This window comes from Bos mutus, chromosome 23, assembly GCF_027580195.1.
Source record: "Bos mutus isolate GX-2022 chromosome 23, NWIPB_WYAK_1.1, whole genome shotgun sequence".
NCBI classification, from domain to species: Eukaryota; Metazoa; Chordata; class Mammalia; order Artiodactyla; family Bovidae; genus Bos; species Bos mutus.
Genome location: NC_091639.1, coordinates 24,028,603 through 24,049,600, shown reverse-complemented (window position 1 = coordinate 24,049,600; position 20,998 = coordinate 24,028,603). Strand labels below are relative to the sequence as shown.

At 36.7% G+C, this 20,998-nt stretch overlaps 2 protein-coding genes across 2 annotated transcripts in view; both read left to right on the top strand.

Moving 5' to 3' along the window:
- The window catches only part of TSBP1 (testis expressed basic protein 1), a 153,526-nt gene extending 143,956 nt beyond the window's left edge, over positions 1–9,570 (top strand). Inside the window, exons 31-33 of the mRNA XM_070360966.1 lie at positions 1,911–1,931; positions 2,723–2,737; positions 7,892–9,570. Coding sequence (XP_070217067.1) covers positions 1,911–1,931; positions 2,723–2,737; positions 7,892–9,570 — 1,715 coding nt within the window. The remainder of the gene's footprint in view (positions 1–1,910; positions 1,932–2,722; positions 2,738–7,891) is intronic.
- Positions 9,571–10,219: 649 nt separating this feature from the next.
- Positions 10,220–20,998, top strand: part of LOC138984957 (high mobility group nucleosome-binding domain-containing protein 5-like) — a 95,338-nt gene continuing 84,559 nt past the window's right edge. The window contains exon 1 of the mRNA XM_070360965.1: positions 10,220–10,288. Coding sequence (XP_070217066.1) covers positions 10,220–10,288 — 69 coding nt within the window. The remainder of the gene's footprint in view (positions 10,289–20,998) is intronic.

Sequence of the window (20,998 nt, the reverse complement as noted above, 5' to 3'; positions counted from 1 at the left end):
AAAAAAGTAATAAAGACAACTTTCCCATTCACAGTAACATGAAAACCAATAAAATATCTAGGAACAAATTTAACCAAGGAAGGGAAATCACTGTACAACAGAAACCATTAACACTTTGCTAAAAGAAATCAAAGAAGAAACAATGGAAAGCCATCCCCAGTGTTCGTGGATCAGATGAATTAATACTGTTAAAAATGTTCACAATACCCAAAGCCATCTATAGGTTTCAAAACAATCCCCATTAAAATGGTATTCTTCATATTCAATACAGAAATAGAAGAAAAAAAAAGTCTTAAAATTTGTATGGAACCACAAAGAACTCAAATCCTGATGGGAAAAAAACAAAACTAGATATTTCACATTTCCTGATCTCAAACTATATTACAAAACTATAGTAATTAAAACAGTATGGTACTGGCATAAAAATAAATTTATGTAACCAAATAGCTCAGAATTAAACCTTCACATACACAATCAATTAATATTCAACAAGGAAGCCAAGCACATCAAATGGGAAAAAGATAGTCTCTTCAGCAAATGGCATATCACCTCACACCAGGTAGAATGGCTATACCCAAGAGTGTGAGATAACAAGTGTAATAAGGATGCAGAGAGAAGGGAAACCTTGTGTACTGTTGATGGGAATGTAAATTAGTTCAATCACTATGGAAAACAATAAAGAGATTCCTCAAAAAATTAAAAATGGATCTACCAAATTATCCAGCAATGCCTCTTCTGCTATATACCCAAAGGAAATGAGACAGGATATCAATGAGATATATGTATTCCAATTTTTATTGCATCATAATCACAATAGCCAAGATATGGAAATAACCCAAGTGCCCATCAATGGATGAATGAATAAAGAAGATGTCCCATGCAATCATTCCTCTGTATTCATGGGTGCAGCATCTATGTATTCAACCAACCATGTATAGAAAACATTTGGGAATAAAAATGCCAGAAACTTCCAAAAAGCAAAACTTGAATTAGCCACATGCAAACAACTACTTACACAGCATTTACACTGTGTTAGGTACTATAATAAATCTAGAGATGATTTAAGTATACAGGAGGATGTTCATAGGTTATATGCAAATATGACACCATTTTATAATAAGAAACTTGAGCTCCATGGATTTGGGCAGGGGGTGCAGAGAATAAAATATCTCCCACAGATACTGAGGGATGACTGTATGTACACAATGAAATATTCACAGTCATGAGAAATCACATATCACTATTTGCAACAATATGGATGGACCATGAGTATATTATGCTAAGTGGATAAGTGAGAGACAGAGGAAGTAAAGTACTACATGTACTTTATATGTGGAATCTAAAAAAGTCAAACTAGTAAAAAACAGAAGTAAAATGGTGGTTACCAGGGAATTGGGGGTGTGGGTATAGAGAGATGCTTAAGGATACAAACTTGCAACAAGTAGTAAATAAGATCTGGAGATCTGATACACAGTATAGTAAATATAGACAACAAAACTATAACTGTCAAACTTTCTAAGAGACTACAACATAAGAATTCCAACCACTAAAAAGAAAGGATCATTATGTCATGTGATAGAGTTGCTAATGATCCTGCAAAGACTGTCATATTACAATATATAAAACATATCAAATTAACATGTATATTTCAAATTTGTATAATGTTGTATGTCATTATTATATATATTCATTAAAACATCTTTAAATAAAGCAGCTAATCACAACAGACCAAGAGAAGGGGAAGGGAAAAGAAGGTTCTCCATATTCAAATAAACTTAATTTGAATTAAGTTTAAATTAAATTCAAAGAACTTAATTGTTCATGACACAGACTGCAACCAGTGCAGAGGATTGAGGGTTGAAGAAGGGAAACCCAATACCTACTGCTGTGTTTATCTTTGTCTCTTTCAGTGGACAGTTCTGGAAAAGTCAGTAAGTTTGGATCATTTCCTTTCCTTACCCATTTCTGTGTCTAGATACTTTGGGTTTTTGTTACCAGATATTTTTGTATTCCACGTTCTTCTACCTTAGAGTAATCAGTATTTCTTAAATAAGTGATTTTCTCTTACTTTTATTTCCTTTTCTCTGTTTTTTCTTTGTCACCAAATATAATGGTCTTATAGTTGGTTCTGACTATTTACTACCAAACATTATTGGCAATGTATATTCCCAGCTAGTCTGTCACAAAAGAGTCTGTTTTCTTCATGCTGAAATCTGGCAATAGATAATTTTTACTTAAAAAAAAAAAAAAAAAAACCTAGGATTGACATAATGAGAGATGTCAGAAAAAGATGGTGATTTTGATAACTGACTAATGATACATATTTTTCAAACTGAAGTAAAGTGGGTAAAAATCTGACTTGTAAGAGAATAATGAAAGGTGGGAAATTGTTTGAATTTTGGTAGAATATTACTTACCCACAGATTCAAATCCACTAAATGGCTCTCTAATGTTACTTCTTTATGGAGTAGCATATGGAGTTTTGGCCACCAGGATTCCTGAGTATGAAACAGAGGGTTTTATACTCCCTGGAAGTCCTATTTCTGGATTCACCAACAAAGATAGTGAAGGACAGGGAAGCCCGGCATGCTAACATCCATGGGGTCACAAAAAATCGGACATGACTTAGGACTGAACAACAACCAACAAAGGGTATCATTGAGAATTGGGTTCTTCTTGAGTTATAAAATTCCCACTGACTTCCTTTGTGTTTCATTTTTAGCACTATCTCCTATGGGTAAGTTCATTATCTATTCACAACTTTGATGTTTTACATTATTTATAGTTATTGTCTGACCTGATTGTTTTTACTCCCCAAATAGTCTTGTGCTTCCAAGGTCATTTTAAATGTCCCTATTCTCCAAAATTTTCCAACACTTTCAGCAACTATTTTTGGAGAGGTTGCTGTAGAGATCAAGTTTACACAAAAGGGTGTAATAGATTACTAAGTTGTAGGTATTGCTATTCATCAATACCACTGGAAAACACACTGGAGACAAATTTTGCTTTATGTCATATATCAGTACAGTTCAGTTGCTCAGTCGTGTCTGACTATTTGCAACCCCATGGACTGCAGCATGCCAGGCTTCCCAGTCCATCACCAATGCCTGGAGCTTGCTCAAACTCATGTCCATTGAGTCAGTGATGCCATCCAACTATCTCATCCTCTGTCATCCCCTTCTCCTGATGCCCTCAATCTTTCCCAGCATTAGGGTCTTTTCTAATGAGTCAGCTCTTCTCAGGGGGCCAAAGTATTGAAGCTTCAGCTTAAGCATCAGTCCTTCCAGTGAATATTCAGGATTGATTTCCTTTAGGACTGACTGGTTTGATCTCCTTGCAGTCCAAGGAACTCTCTAGAGTCTTCTCCAACATATGTCATAGATATGACACCAATATTTGAAACAATACTTTAGCATTTTTTATACTATGTTCCTAAAGCCAAGACAGACTATTTTATCTGCCCTCTAGCTCTTATTTCAAATAAAAAAATAATGGACTAAGAAAATAAAAAAAAAATTTAAGATTTTTAAAAGGATACTATAGTATCTGGCCATCTGAAAAGGAATCTCCTTACTGACTCCCAGGAAAATACAATGAAAGACTGATTTATGAATTCTGTTAGCTCTTTGCTGGTAATTTAGAACTCTATTTTAGTTATAAGTGAAGTTTAACTGAATCACATTGATAAGAAAAAGAAAACTACTTAAAAACAAAATTTTATGTACTTCCTGTTGCCTTCTAAATAACTTTACCTTTGAGAGATATAGTAGGTATTGAGCACCTCTTATATACTGTGCACTGTGCTAGGCACTAGAGAAGGAAATGGAAACCCACTCCAGTATTCTTGCCTGGAGAATCCATGGACAGGGGAGCCTGACTGGCTGCAGTCCATATAGTCCATACAGGGTCGCACAGAGTCGGACATGACTGAACCGACTTAGCATGCATGCATGCGTGTGCTAGGCATTTTCAAAAACAGTATGTCTTATTTCTACTATAGCCCTGCCTGGCAGCTATTATTATCCCCCACTTTACAGATCAGGAAAATGGTTCAGACATGCCCAAGTTAAAAGAATTTGTAAACAGCAATGTCAGGACCTAAAACCAGGATTTATTGTCTCCGAAGTACACACCTTTTCCACATCAACACATTGCCTCCTATACTGAACCACCAATGTCTTTTTTGTAATTAGACCTGAAACCTTATCTACAAATCAGATATTTTTAAACACAAACATATACCTACTAGAAAAGCTATATAATTGTGTAAAGAATCCTTTTAAAAATAGAAGACAACTCATTTAAATCGATTAAGCTTTTAACTTTTTTAAATTCAGATTTGTCTATATCAGCATTATTTAACTAAGAGCTCAATTCTTCAATGAAATCTTATAAAACAAAACAGAAGAATAACTTAAAACTATGGAAAATGTCACCATAAGAAACAATATTTAAATGTCATGAGATACATTTCAAGTCTCTCAAACCTTTCTAACCACTGGTAAACATAAAATATGTCTTTATATTTAATCATATTTAAGGCTTACTGTTCTTTCTCAGTTCCCACTTAGAAGGAGGGTGGGTTTGTGGGTGGGGAAAGGAGGTAAAATTGAAAGGGACAATTATTTTCTTTGATTCACAGAACAAGAAACATACATTCAGACTAGTCCTGAGGTGTCTGTGGCTCTCAAATGCCCTCCCCACATGGGGAAGGTGATGATACTGTGTATGTTTTCCTAACAAAAAGAAAAGTGGGCTATGGGAAGGGATTGCAGGGGGATTCATTTTTAATGAATATTTCTTAATTGCCAGCTTAATCTTTTAAATTATTTCCTGGTGAAAGATATGTTCTTATTGACAATATTTCAAACATATTCTTCCCAGTTGATATTTTCAGTGCAAAGAAGTTAAGATTTAATTCATAGTTCAAAAAAAGATTTAAGACAGATCAGCCCATCAAACTTCATCATCCTCTCAAGCTGAGTTTATTTTCTCACCTCCATTTTCAACTAATAAGTATATGATCTTTCAAAACTTAACCCAAAGCCTGAGAACTATGATTCATCTCTCCAATACTTAAAGATCTTTTAGAGTCTACATCTGATTGTGCTCTAATGATGACTAAATTAAAAACCTAATAAGATTAACATCCAACAAAGCCCATGATCTATTTTCTACCTTATTTAACTATCACAGAATTAGAATTATTAATGTGACAGTTGTTTCATGATATCACTTAGCTTTCGCAAAAATTAACCCAATTTAAAGTTTTTAATCAGCTTGAATACAATGATCACTAAAATTTTAATTGTCTTTTGATTATACTATAATTTTGTCGTATAGGCTATTGCCTGCAATAAATGGACTTTCAACCAGGGCTTACAAATTTTTACAATACGGAGATTATGTGGTTCAAAGGAAAGAAAAGATTTATGTATCATCTAGAAATCTAGGAGAAGGGAGAGATGAACTTAGAATTTGATGAAAGAATTATCTGTGGCTTACTTCTGCAATTCAAAGTTGAAATAGGGGTAAATTTCACTTTATAGGATAACTAGTTTTCTAAAAAATAAATCCTAGAAAATCTATTTCTGTTAATTAACTTTAAAGTAGAAAATATATAGCAAAGATATTAAAATAACCAAGGGTATGAAGATACAGTTAGAAGTAACTAAGAGGTATTTTAGATTAGAAGGTTCAGTAGAAAATCATGCTCTTTACCACACCACACCCCCAAACAAAGTGCACTGGTAGTGCTGTCAAAATCAAAATATTCTGGATTTTCTCAATACAGAAATGCTTAAGATATATTACCACTGATTTTCATTAGAAAGTTGGAAATGGGTTTTTCTAGAATAAAATATCCATATTAATATCTTGCTGAGCAGTACTAGGGAAGAAAATATACAAAAGGGCTCAAAAAGCATTACTGCAGGGTTCTTGATGTTATATTTATCTTGGTGTCAAAGTCTTAAAATACCAAACAGAAAACACTGAATTACAATATCCAGTTTGATTCAGAGTTACCTTCTTACCTAATTCAAGTATCTCACTTATTTATAACTAGTAGAATTCAGTTTTGTATATATTAATTTTTCAAACATCAAACCCTAAATGTACCAAAGAGCTTCCTATATTAAAAACTGAGGTTAAATTTTAAGCAGTAAATCTTTCTGTAATGCAATTAACCATTTCTCTAAATTATTTGGTTGGAACTAAGAATGTCTTGATAGATCACAGAGAGTTTTGATAGATCAGAGACACAGACAGACAATGTGTCTGTCTCATGTGGCAGTAATAATAGTTAACATTTATTCACTGCATACTGTGTTTGATGCACTGAACTGACTGCTTAACTTAGATAGTATTGATATTTAATACTCCTTATACTTCTGTGAAGTAGCTATTTATACTTCTGTGAAGTACCTGTTCTCATTTTACAGATTAGAAAGTTTCCCCAAGATCACCCAGCTAGTCAAGTATGGAGTCGGATTTAAACCAGTCTGTCTCTAAAGGCCATGCTCCTTAAACACTGTTTAGAATCCTTAAACAGCTGAACAAAGTGGGCAGAAAAGACTAAATATGAAAAAAAGTAAGTCTTTGGGGATTAACTGATTTACCCAAATAAACCCAGGTAACAGGGATGTTTTTAAGTCTTAAATTCAGTATTCTTTCTATGCCATTAAATATTAAATATTGGATTTGCTCAAAGCAAGGCATGCCTCTGCTTCATGGCAAGAACCTACACAATTTTCCTTGGTACTACAGATACTGTTTTTTCTTAATCCAAGGAATAAAACCATCAAAAAAAAAAAAAAAAGGCAAAAACTAACAAATTCAAGTTTATAGAACACACAGAAATTGAGACACAACAGAGTTGATTTACCTGTACATGAAAAAAAGGACTTGAAATTTTTGCATAATGCGTTAGCAGGTGTCTAGGGTATCAGTTAAAACTGACCTTTGAAGTCTGACTGCTGCTGCTAAGTCACTTCAGTCCTGTCCAACTCTGTGCAACCCCATAGACAGCAGCCCACCAGGCTGCCCCGTCCCTGGGATTCTCCAGGCAAGAACACTGGAGTGGGTTGCCATTTCCTTCTCCAACGCATGAAAGTGAAAAGTGAAAGGGAAGTCACTCAGTAGTGTCTGACTCTTCGCAACCCCATGGATTGCAGCCTACCAGGCTCCTCCATCCATGGGATTTTCCAGGCAAGAGTACTGGAGTGGGGTGCCATCGCCTTCTTCTACTCAGGTTCAAATCCCAGCTCCACCACCTACTAACTTCATGACCATATTCACATTCATTTAAAAATTCTGTACCTTAGTTTATTAATCTGTAAAATAGGGATAGTAATAGTATCTACCCTATATGGTTTTTGTGAGGATTAAATGAGTTAATACATACAAAATGCTCAGAACACTACTGCCTGGTATATGGTAAGCACTAAATAATTATCAGCCAGCACTAGCATTACTTTTGCATATTAATGAGATATGCTTTATTCAATAGGAAAAGCATATTTTGAATTTCTTCTTTCTATTTTAAGAAACAATCATTGCTTTCTATAATTTTTCTAAAATTAACTTCTATTTCTTTTTGGAATACATCCTCCATTAGCTATCAAATATTATTTATTAGACACAATATATTGAACAAATGCCAGTTCATTTTGAAAACATTTTACCTTTTCTTCCATTAATCTTTTGATTTATTGAAAGAAGTCTGGAAAGTTATCAATATTTATATAATTTTATGTGTAGAGTTTCACCATTTTATATCTTGAGGAAAATCTCAAGTTATCTCCACAAGTTATCTCCATTTGTCAGTTTTATGTAGGAATAAAACAAAAATACTTGATATCTGAATCATGCACTTTTGTTGTGTGCTCAGTTATATTTCCAGGTTACATGGATGGAGAACTTATAAAAAAATCAGATTCCAAAGCCCAGATTCTAAAAAGTGGAAGCACTACAAAGTTTCAGAGTAGCCGAGAAGAAAACAAGGAAGAACTACAGAAAAAAATCTCATTTACAGATTCTGATGAAGTCGTGATAGCAGAGCACAAAAGAGAATTAAGCAATTTCCAAGATGCTGAGTTGCAGAAAGGTAAGATAGAAATGGAAGTCAAGGTAAAAGACAGTAATGCTGAGATAATGAAAAGACAGGAATCCCAAGAAAAAGTGAGAGACATGAAAATGCCAAGAGAAGCAGCAGCCCAGGTAGAGAAGAGTGAGGCTGAAATACAGCAAGGACAGGAAGCCAAAGTAGAGAAGAATGAGGCCGCAACAGCACAAGGACAGGAAGCCCAAGTAAAGAAAAGTGAAGCCAAAATACCAAAAGGACAGGAAGCCCAAGTAGAAAAGAGTGAGGCCCAAGTTCCACAAGGACAGGAAGCCCAAGTAGAGGAACATAAATTTCAAATACCACAAGGACAGGACACCCAAGCAGAGAAAAGTGAAGCCAAAATACCAAAAGGACAGGATGTTCAAGTAGAAAAGAGTGAGGCCCAAGTACCACAAGGACAGGAAGCCCAAGTAGAGGAACGTAAAGTTGAAATACCACAAGGACAGGACGCCCAAGCAGAGAAAAGTGAAGCCAAAATACAAAAAGGACAGGATGTCAAAGTGGAAAAGAGTGAGACCAAAGCATCACAAGGACAGGAAGTCCAAGTAGAGAAAAGTGAATCCAAAATACCAAAAGGACAGGACGCCCAAGTAGAAAAGAGTGAGGCCGAAGTACCACAAGGACAGGAAGCTCAAGTAGAGAAAAGTAAAGCTGAAATACCACAAGGACAGGATGCCCAAACAAAAGAAAGTGAAGCCAAGATACCAAAAGGACAGGGGCCCAAAGTAAAGAAGAGTGAGACCAGAATACCAATAGGACAAGGGTCCCAAGTAAAGAAGAGTGAGACCAGAATACTAAAAGGACAGGGGTCCCAAGTAAAGAAGAATGAGACCAGAATACCAATAGGACAAGGGTCCCAAGTAAAGAAGAATGAGACCAGAATACCAATAGGGCAGGGGTCCCAAGTAAAGAAGAATGAGACCAGAATACTAAAAGGACAGGGGTCCCAAGTAAAGAAGAGTGAGACCAGAATACCAATAGGACAAGGGTCCCAAGTAAAGAAGAGTGAGACCAGAATACCAATAGGACAGGGGTCCCAAGTAAAGAAGAATGAGACCAGAATACCAATAGGACAGGGGTCCCAAGTAAAGAAGAATGAGACCAGAATACCAATAGGGCAGGGGTCCCAAGTAAAGAAGAGTGAGACCAGAATACCAATAGGACAAGGGTCCCAAGTAAAGAAGAATGAGACCAGAATACCAATAGGGCAGGGGTCCCAAGTAAAGAAGAGTGAAACCAGAATACCAATAGGGCAGGGGTCCCAAGTAGAGAAGAGTGAGACCAGAATATCAAATGGACAAACGGCCCAAGAAAAGGAGAGTTCAGAAGACAAAGAAAAGCAAGACAATGAAAAGAGAGATACAGGGAAAGATAAAGAAGAAAATGATGCCAAAAAAACAATGTTCATGGAGAAAAGGACAAAGTTCAAGGAAAGAATAACTTGACAATCAAGGATAAAAAAGTGGAAACTTCACAAAGGCGCAAAATCAAGTAAAGCTTTCCTTGCTTGTGAAGTACAACAAAAAGGAAGAGCAGTGGTAAATAAAAGGCCCATAAGACAACTGATTATTATGACTTCTGTCCTCCAAATACAAGTCATATCCTAGCTATTACTTAACTGTATCATAGTAGATTGCCTTTAAACTATACATCTGCAGAGTTTCTGCTATTCGGAAGTTTCAACAGTTTTAGACCTCTTCAGTCACAAACCTCAACTTCCACCTCTGTTATAAGTTGATACTCAGATTTACTCAGTCAATAAAGACTGGATACTTTCTGAAATAAAACATTTCTATTTTAAAAATTAAAATAATTTCCTTTGACAAATATTTTATCTTTGTGATAGCCTGACCAATCAATCAACCAGCAATTCCTCCTGGTGGATCTGTTTGCAAGGCACTGTTCTAGCAATAAGGGGTGTACAGAAAAATGTGAGTCCCTACAAATCAAGTAGCTTGTAGCATATACAATGACATAGTATGTATATGTGTGACAGTTTTTTTAAGTAAACTCTAAGCATCAAAATGAAGTTTATGTGGACAATATAATACAAGTTAGCAACCTCTTTGGATGAAAGATGAAGGGGATACCCTCATGAGGAAGAAAGAAGTAGTATATGATGTATCTCAAAAGAGAGATGAGATGCTGAGTGAAGTAGAACAAGTAGAAGAAAACCAAAGGGATTAAAGACTGCCATGTTATGTTACAGGGGAAGTAGGAAATTTTATTGTTGCAGCAGGCTCATAAGCATTTGGTGGTATAATTTTGAAAAGGAGGGTTAGAAGAAGATTCTGAAGGGATTTTAAAAATAAACCCGGAATTTATACTTTATCCATTAGGTAACTAGAAGCCTTTTGAGTGTTTGAGAAGGACTACTACTACTACTAAGTCGCTTCAGTCGTGTCCGACTCTTTGCGACCCCATGGACTGCAGTCTACCAGGCTTCTCCGTCCATGGGATTCTCCAGGCAACAGTACTGGAGTGGGTTGCCATTTCCTTCTCCAATGCATGAAAGTGGAAAGTGAAAGTGAAGTCGCTCAGTCGTGTCCGACTCTTAGCGACCCCATGGACTGCAGCCTACCAGGCTCCTCCATCCATGGGATTTTCCAGGCAAGAGTACTGGAGTGGGGTGACATTGCCTTCTCCCTTGAGAAGGACAGTGAAGCAAATAAAGTGTTAGTCATGTTAGAAAGTGTTAGTCGCTCAGTTGTGTCTGACTCTTTGCGACCCCATGGACTGTAGGCCACAAAGCTCTTCTGTCCATGTTATTCTCCAGGCAAGAATACTGGAGTGGGTTGCCATTCCTTTCTCCAGGGGATCTTCCTGACCCAGGATCGAACCCAGATCTTCCCTGGTGGCTCAGAAGTAAATAAGGTTGCATTTAAAGAACAATGCTTAAATAGACTGAAGAGGAGAAACATCATAGGTAGTAAAACTAGTTAAGGGGTATTTGGAGTAGTAAATGATAGAGAATAAATAGAAGAGATAAATATGACATATTTTCTCAAAAAGAATCACTACTTCATAATGACTGACTATGAGTAAGGAAAAGCAAAATAATTGATGACTCCATGACTACTGAAACACAGTGGCAGACAATAACAAACAAGGAGCTAATTTGTGGAGCAGAAAGGGAATAACAGATATATTGAGTTTAAGGGGACAAACAATAACACTTGTCACTTGAGGGGTCTGCAGCCAGTCCAATAGAGGTCAGAGTTGAAGCCTTAAGAGTAAATGACCTCCCCAAAGGATAAAGTATAGAGCTAGCAAAAGCACAGGTCTAAGAACTAACCTTGTTACTTGTACTATGTTGAAGAAGAAAATTAAGGTATGGGAAGACAGAAGGAGGATCTATATAATGAACATTATGATAATTAAGGAAGATGAGAATTTCAAAAAGAAAGTACAATTAAAGGATAGCTGAGACTCCAAGGAGAATAAGAACAGAAATATACCACTGACGTTGCTGTTTTGAAGATGACTGATAAACTTGTAAAAAGTACTTTACAAAATGAGATAGCCAGGAGAAGGAATGTAAGTAGGCAGAATATAGAGACAAATTAAGTAGCTACAGAATATACCTTATTATAAAGTCAGTTTTAGTCTGATGTGCTAGTTAACCCATACTCTGAATTACATTCAGTTCTGTCATGGGGTGTGGATCAAGTAGAGTACCTTCAGAAGAGAAAGACTATGATGGTATGTGTGTGTGCTAAGTTGCTTCGGTCATGTCTGACTCTTTGTGATCCTATGGACTGTAGCCTGCCAGGCTCCTCTGTCCATAGGATTCTCCAGGCAAGAATTCTGGAGTGGGTTGCCGTGTCCTCTTCCAGGGGATCTTCCTGACCCATGGATTGAACCCACGTCTCTTTATATCTCCTGCATTGGCAGGCAGGTTCTTTACCACTAGTGTCACCTGGGAAGCCCATGATGATAAGGGAATTCAAATAATTTCAAGTAAGCAGAAAGTTCTACAGTCTCACCTGGGATGGTAGGAGAGGGACACACAGGGAGAAAATGGGAATTATTTTCAAATACATGAAGGTTCATCATGGATTAGAATATTTTGTATAACCCCAAGGAAATAAGACCAATGAATGGAAGATTCAAAGTAATGGATTTTTATGTAAGCAATAAAGAAAATTAGGATACCTAAAAGAGTCTGAGCAAGAGTTTAATGTATACTTATGGTTGATTCACATTGTCGTATGGAAGAAGCCAACACAATATTGTAAAACAATTATCCTCCTATTAAAAATAAGTTTTTAAAACAAAGAAGAAAAGAGTGCATGATCAATCGGTGGGAATGCTGCAGAGGAGATTCTAAAGAATCAGCTAAGTGGTTGGAATAGATTATGGTTTCTTCTAAATATGAGCTGATATTTCAAAGTACAAAATTCTTTTGGACTAACTGGATATCTTCCAAGAAAGTTTTTCAAACTAATCTAATATGCTAGGATTTTTTAAAGAGGTTTAACCAAAAACAAAGAAAAAGAAACCATACTTTAGTACCTCCCCAAAGTATAAAACATTACATAAATGGCTCATGCTATTCAACCACAAGCTGACAGGAGAAGCTCCACAAGTCAGACCACTGTGTGGACCTCTCCCGTGTGCTCAGAGCCCCGCACCTGGTGTAGAATCCTAAGTTAATTTCAGGAGTCTCAAAACTCCTTAAGTCCTTTGATAAACTACATGGATTTATTAGCAAGACTGCATTGGGAAAAAAATGGAGTGGAGGAGGAGAATAAATATTGAACATGAAATTTGTATAATGTAACTTAGCACACACAAATATATGTCTCTGGAATATACACATTTAAAGATTTTTTTATGAATCTTGGTTGATATCTCTTGCATATATTATGCTAATCAGGAAAAATGTAACCAGAAGCCTTTTAATATAGTTTAAAATATTTAGGTTTTCATGATCCTTACGTCATTTTTCTATAGCTCTCTGGGTTCAACTGGTAGTTTTGTTGTTGTTCAGTTGCTCAGTCATGTCCAGCTCTGCAACTGTACTGACTGCAGCATGCCAGGCTTCTCTGTCCTTTACAATTTCCCGGAGCTTGCTCAAACTCATGTCCATTGAGCTGGTGATGACATCCAATCATCTCATCCTCAGTCAACCCCTTCTCCTCCTGCCTTCAATCTTTCCCAGCATCAGGGTCTTTTCAAATGAGTCAGCTCTTCACATCAGGTGGCCAAAGTACTGGAGTTTCAGCTTCAGCATCAGTTCTTCCAATGAATACTCAGGGTTGATTTCCTTTAGGATTGACTGGTTTGATCTCCCTGCAGTCCAACAGACTCTCAAGAGTCTTCTCCAACACCACAGTTCAAAAGCTTCAATTTTTCAGTGCTCAGCTTTCTTTATAGTCCAAGTCATACATGACTACTGGAAAAAACATAGCCTTAAGTATACAGACCTTTGTTGGTAGTTAACTAGAGGATTTCGGAGAAGGCAATGGCACCCCACTCCAGTACTCTTGCCTGGAAAATCCCATGGACGGAGGAGCCTGGTAGGCTGCAGTCCATGGGGTCGCTAAGAGTCAGACACGACTGAGCGACTTCACTTTCACTTTTCACTTTCATGCATTGGAGAAGGAAATGGCAACCCACTCCAGTGTTCTTGCCTGGAGAATCCCAGGGACGGGGGAGCCTGGTGGGCTGCCATCTATGGGGTCGCACAGAGTCGGACATGACTGAAGTGACAGCATAGCATAGCTAGAGGATTTAGGAGGCTCTGACAAGTGCAGTTTCTCTAGGATTTCGCTAAGAAGCAGGGACCCTGCCAAGGCAACTACTAAAAAAAAAAACAGACAGACTTTAGCAATCAGCTCAGCTGACTCCATACTGAAGAGTATATCCCTCTGAACCAAGGATTCAGAAGAGATGAATTCATAGAAACCTCCCTGTATCTTCTCCAAAATTTCTAGCTTGCAGTCAAACATTTTTATCCCCAGGAGAGGTTTCTTTGAAAGCAAGTAAGTCATACAATAGGAAACTCCAACTATGAAAATGGAACATTCTCTAAAGACCACCAAAAAACAGACTAGTTAAAAACAATTGTTAATTCTCCCTTTAAGATACAGATATGAAAATCTTCCCTGGTGGCTCAGATGGTAACGAGTCTGCCTGCTATGTGGGAGACCCAGGTTCAATTCCTGGGTTGGGAAGATCCTCTGGAGAAGGAAATGACAACCTACTCCAGTATTCTTGCCTGGAAAATCCCATGGACAGAGGAGCCTGGCAGGCTACAGTGGGGTCACAAAGAGTCAGACATGACCGAGCAACTAACACACATGAAAATCTTAAAGGACCTCCAAAAAAGGAAGGGAAAAAGGGTGAGCTATCAAAATAGCACCATGTTTAGCAAAATGATGCAAATATTAGTAATATGAATATGTGTAATTTCAAGGTAGTTTAGATACAAAGGTAGGAATATAGGACTTAACAGAAAATCAATGGTGGTAAATTTTATCTTACAAGTAAGGTAACAAACGTCAAGTGCCTGGTTCACAAGATGAAGCAGGAACATACATCAAAACTTCAAGTTGGTTGCTAAGAGAGTAGATTTTAAAAGTTCTCACCAAAAGGAAAAAAAAAATTTGTAACTGTGTGAGGTGATGGATGTTAACTAAACTTATTATAGAAATCTATAATACATACATATATATCACATTTTATACACCTTAAACTTACACAGTGTTATATGTCAATTATATCTCAATAAACTAAGGATTAAATAAAGTATTACACTTTCAGTTCAGTTCAGTTCAGTCACTCAGTTGTGTCCGACTCTTTTCGACCCCATGAATCACAGCCTGCCAGGCCTCCCTGTCCATCACCAACTCCCGGAGTTCACCCAGACTCATGTGCATTGAGTCAGTGATGCCATCCAGCCATCTCATCCTCTGTCATCCCCTTCTCCTCCTGCCCCCAATCCCTCCTAGCATCAGGGTCTTTTCCAATGAGTCAACTCTTCACATGAGGTGGCCAAAGTATTGGAGTTTCAGCCTCAACATCAGTCCTTCCAATGAACACCCAGGACTGATCTCCTTTAGGATGAACTGGTTGGATCTCCTTGCAGTCCAAGGGACTCTCAAGGGTCTTCTCCAGCACCACAGTTCAAAAGCATCAATTCTTCGGCGCTCAACTTTCTTCACAGTCCAACTCTCACACCCATACATGACCACTGGAAAAACCATAGTCTTGACTAGATGGACCTTTGTTGGCAAAGCAATATCTCTGCTTTTAAATATGCTGTCTAGGTTGGTCATAACTTTCCTTCCAAGGAGTAAGTATCTTTTAATTTCATGGCTGCAGTCACCATCTGCAGTGATTTGGGAGCCCCAAAAAAATAAAGTCTGACACTGTTTCCCCATCTATTTCCCGTGAAGTGATGGGACCATATGACATCATCTTAGTTTTCTTAATGTTGAGCTTTAAGCCAACTTTTTCACTCTCCTCTTTCACTTTCATCAAGAGGCTTTTAGCTCCTCTTCATTTTCCACCATAAGGGTAGTGTCATCTGCATATCTGAGGTTATTGATATTTCTCCCAGCTATCTTCATTCCACCTTGTGCTTCTTCCAGCCCAGCACTTCTCATGATGTACTCTGCATGTAAGTTAAATAAGCAGGGTGACAATATACAGCCTTGATGTACTCTTCTTTCTATTAGGAACCAGTCTGTTGTTCCATGTCCAGTTCTAACTGTCCCTTCCTGACCTGTATATAGGTTTCTCAAGAGGCAGGTAAGGTGGTCTGGTATTCCCATCTCTTTCAGAATTTTCCAGTTTATTGTGATCCACACAGTCAAAGGCTTTGGCATAGTCAATAAAGCAGAAATAGATGTTTTTCTGGAACTCTCTTGCTTTTTCCATGATCCATCGGATGTTGGCAATTTGATCTCTGGTTCCTCTGCCTTTTCTAAAACCAGCTTGAACATCTGGAAGTTCACGGTTCACATATTGCTGAAGCCTGGCTTGGAGAATTTTGAGCATTACTTTACTAGTGTGTGAGATGAGTGCAATTGTGAGGTAGTTTGAGCATTCTTTGGTATTGCCTTTCTTTGGGATTGGAATGAAAACTGACCTTTTCCAGTCCTGTGGCCACTGCTGAGTTTTCCAAATGTGCTGGCATATTGAGTGCAGCACTTTCACAGCATCATCTTCCAGGATTTGAAATAGCTCAACTAGAATTCCATCACCTCCACCTGCTTTGTTCATAGTGATGCTTTCTAAGGCCCACTTGACTTCACATCCCAGGATGTCTGGCTCTAGGTGAGTGATCACACCATCGTGATTATCTGGGTCATGAAGATCTTTTTTGTACAGTTCTTCTGTGTATGCTTGACACCTCTTCTTAATATCTTCTGCTTCTGTTAGGTCCATATCATTTCTGTCCTTTATCAAGCCCATCTTTTCATGAAATGTTCCCTTGGTATCTCTAATTTTCTTGAAGAGATCTCTAATCTTTCCCATTCTCTTGTTTTCCTCTATTTCTTTGCATTGATCACTGAGGAAGGCTTTCTTATCTCTCCTTGCTATTCTTGGAACTCTGCATTTTAAGTATATACAATTTTTATTTGTCAGTTATACCTTAATAAAGATGAAAAGAAAAAAATAAGTGGAAGCCTTACCATTAGTCATTTTACATTTAGAAAACAAACATAAGGAAAGGAAGAAAGGAAAGTGATTTTAGAGACAACAAAATTAAATAAGAAATGCAAAGATATTGGGAAATAAATGAGTCATGTAAAATTACTGTGACTCCTATCCCAAAAAATATATCCTGGGTTAGAATTGCATTAAAAATACAATTTCCCATTGTTCCAAAATACCTCTCACCAGGTAATAACTGGCATATCTATGAAGTAAATACAGGGAGCTATTGAAAGGGGGAAAGTATAAAATTTTAAAATAAGATCCAAAGGGATAAAAGAATAAACTGAAAAACTGGTTAGACTATTCAGTTTTATATTTTATTAAATTCCATTTCTCTCCTCTCTTCAAGTAGTTAAGAGTAGAAGAAACAACCACTGTCCTTACTCACTCCTTGGGAGGTTCCAATTAGGTTTTGAAAAAATAAAAACCTATTTCTTTAATGTTTAAGGAATATTCTTATCTATCATCATCCAAGACTGAGAAGTCAAAGTACACTACAGGTTACACACACTGTAACCCAGGTCTCAAAAATATTTAAATATTTATTAAACTTCTCTCCAAAAATTAAAAACTCAAAATGTTAGTGTAACTTCCTATGAATCTCTCCATATCTTAATCCATGCTCATATAAACATATATGCAAAAGAAATCAAACATATGCCTTCTGCAACTTGATTTCTTCACCTAATAATGTCACATATATCACTCCAGGTCAACAGACATCATTCACAGAAATTTTTTATTTTAATGAAGTCCAGCTTATAAATTATTTTTTTCACGAATTGTGCCTTTGGCATGTTGAACAAAAAAGTCATCACCAAGTCCGAGCTAAATTCAAATATCTTTGTTAGCTTGATCTGGAGTCCTTTAAATTTTTTTCTTACTGTTCTTACCTGAGATTTTTATTTGCTCTACTTCACAAGATGACATGCTTTAGATATTCAGTTTGGTTTTCCTCCCTCTGGTTTTTGAGTGAAAGATCCTTCTTTGATTGTTCAGGCTAATCTCCCCTAAACCATCAGATTAACTATCAAACTCTTAAGATTTCTATTGACAATCACTATGCTATTAAAGTCATGGCAGTGCCTGTTCACCTGTCTGTGTATAAAGTGGAAAATTCTTCCTTACTGTGACACAGGAAGGAAGGATCCTTGCATCTGTGTTTCTCCCTAACCAGATCTTTCCTAACTATAAGAACTGAGAGCAATCTGGCCCAGCAAGACAGGCAGAGTCAAGGATACTCTCCTAGGAAAACAAATGAGCATAAAGGAACAGCCTTTCCCAACGGGCTTCACAGTTTTCACATGCTAAGCACCCTCAAAGAACCAGTAAATCTTAACATTTTCCCCAGATCTCAAGGACAGAAAAGTCCTCACCACTATTACTAATACCTCAGCTCTATCATAGGAAGGTGGTGTTCCTACTCTTTGTCCCTGAAGATCACTATAGAAGCAGCAGACTCAAAGGTAAGGACAGGGAATCACAATGTATTCACATCACCAAATATCAATATCTTTTATTCTCGAATACAGTAAATACTTGCTAAACATTTTTGAAGAGCAATAGAAAAGAGCTCACTGGAGCTCTTAGCACATGAAGTCCCTTAGCACTAAGAGTCCCTTTAGCACTAAGCAAGTATCATGCCTAAGGAACAATGACCATATTAAAACTCTCTCTCAGGATTACTTATACTGCCTTTTTAAGAACAAATATTCAGTCTGGGTAGAAAGATGGTGGTGGTGTGAGTAGGCAGGCATGAGAAGCAAAATTAGAACAGAGAGAAGAAAACAGAAGTGGAAACACAACACAGTGCAGTGTTTAAACATCTCAGAGGCTGAATTCAAATCCCAGTTCTGAGTTTGAAAAAAAACAAAGGCAAGAAAAAAAGAAACATAACGTCTTACCCAAGACAAACCACATTCATTTATTTATTTTGGTAGGTATTTTAGACAGATGGGGAAAACATGCAAAAACTATTAGCAATTCTTTATTTAACATCTCCAGTTGTTTTTTTTTTAATCCATGATTGATAGGGACAGAAGATAATAACTATGGATATTACCAAAATCTTCATGTTTCTGTATATCATTCCCTCTTTCCCTTGCCCTAGTAAGTCAGCTTTCCCTAGTAAGTCACCTTGCCACTAGCTTACTAACAGTGGAAAAAATTACTTAAGTAGAGTAGTTAACAAAATCTATTTTCCTACCATCTGTATGTGGTTGAGCTGTTCTGATGTAGGCTGCCTAACAAACAGGAGAAAAGTAAGAATAATGATGTAAATGTGGATACAATAGGATTTGCATGTTCTAATGCTTTTACCTAAAATCAAAAGTTTCAATCAAAGATACATAAAAATATTTATGGATGTTATTGTCTTCGATCTAAAAAACTCAAGAAATCTTAAAACCATCAGATTACTCTGTTCTTAAATCACATCAGGGGATGCACAAACTGATTAATTCTACTGAAGCTAACTTTCCTGATGCAAAACTATAGATTGATTTTTCTGATGTTCCTCACTAAAAATGTAAATAGAAGCTTTGTTCTTAATTAAAAACATAAACAAATTAAAAAGCTTTGATACCTTTGTGACAGAACTATCTGATCAAAAATAGAAGTTACTTTATTTCTCAGCAAATTTAAAGAAATCTCAATAGTTCCTGAGGTGAAAAGAGATGAAATGGAAAACAGAATGGTTGCAAAACTATAGATTGATTTTTCTGATGTTCCTCACTAAAAATGTAAAGAAGCTTTTTCTTAATTAAAATCATAAACAAATTAAAAAACCTTTTGACAGAACACTGATCAAAAATAGTTACTTTGACCAGGAACAACAGATAGAGATGACTTAGAGTCCCAAAATAGTCTAACTTTAAAATGAATTCACCCAAAAGACTATTAGAGGAAAACATGACATTGAGCTCCTTCTATGAAGGAAACAACAGTCCTATATTTGTTTCTATTCTATGAAAAATTCAGAATCTTCAGCAAGTTCCTCTACTGTTCCTTAATTCTGATGAACTTAAGTTTATTAATTATTTAAAATTTTTTGATCTAATTACTAATATTTTTTATCTTACATACCACACAACAAAATAATACTAAATAAAACTAGACTCTCCTTCCCTTAAGCAAATGATATTTATATGTTTATTTGTGTTTATATTTCAGAAGAGAAATCAGAACCCAGAAGTAAGTTTCTTTGTTGTTTGTTTCTTATTTGTAACTGACTGTGTGAATGGTGTGTGGAAGAATTTTCACCCCTGTGGCTATTACTAGTTCCATGTCCATTATGTTTAAATATGAACCTCCAAATGAGTTCAGAGTGGGCAGGGAGGGTGAGTTCTATTTTACAAGACATTTATCTAAACTCCCTTCTAAAATCTCATTGGAGTGAAAATAAAGAAATGGAAAAAGCATACACACAAAATACAAAGAAAAGGACAAAAGGAAATGAGAACAATTTTTAAGTGTTGAGAAGTTTTTCAAAAGCAGATGACTAACTTAGCAGACAGAAGAAGCCTGCACCTAAACCATGGAGAAAGGCAAGAAAAATATCAATTCAAATGGAGAACTCCAGAGAGGCTCAAGAACTGATGGCAGATGTGAAGCGTGAGACCAAAGCAAGATGACTACTTAGAAATCTTTATCAGAACCTCGAATACCCTCTTCACTCCTCACAGCCAGGCAAACACTGCACTTTAGAGGTCAATGAATAGAGAGGTTGAAAGAGAAGGTTGAAACTTCCGAACACAATACACAGTTGAGATCAGAAGTAGTACTGCTATCAGGCAATTAAATAAGAGACTACATAATAAACACAAAAATTTCCAAGTAATAAACACAACACATCATTCTACATAGTTCTTAGTACAGTGGCAACCAGGTATATACTTGCTTACCAGGTAGAACCTTAGAGAAAATTTTGTGGGAAAAAAACAGACTACTCAAAGAAAATGCCTATATATATATATATCTTCAGTTCAGTTCAGTCGCTCAGTCGTGTCTGATTCTTTGCGACCCCATGGACTGCAGCATACCCGGCTTCCCTGTCCATCATCAACTCCCAAAGCTTGCTCAAACTCATGGCCATCGAGTTGGTGATGCCATCCAACTATCTCATCCTCTGTTGTCCCCTTCTTCCACCTTCGATCTTGGACAGCATCAGGGTCTTTTCAAAACAAGTCAGTTCTTTGCATCATG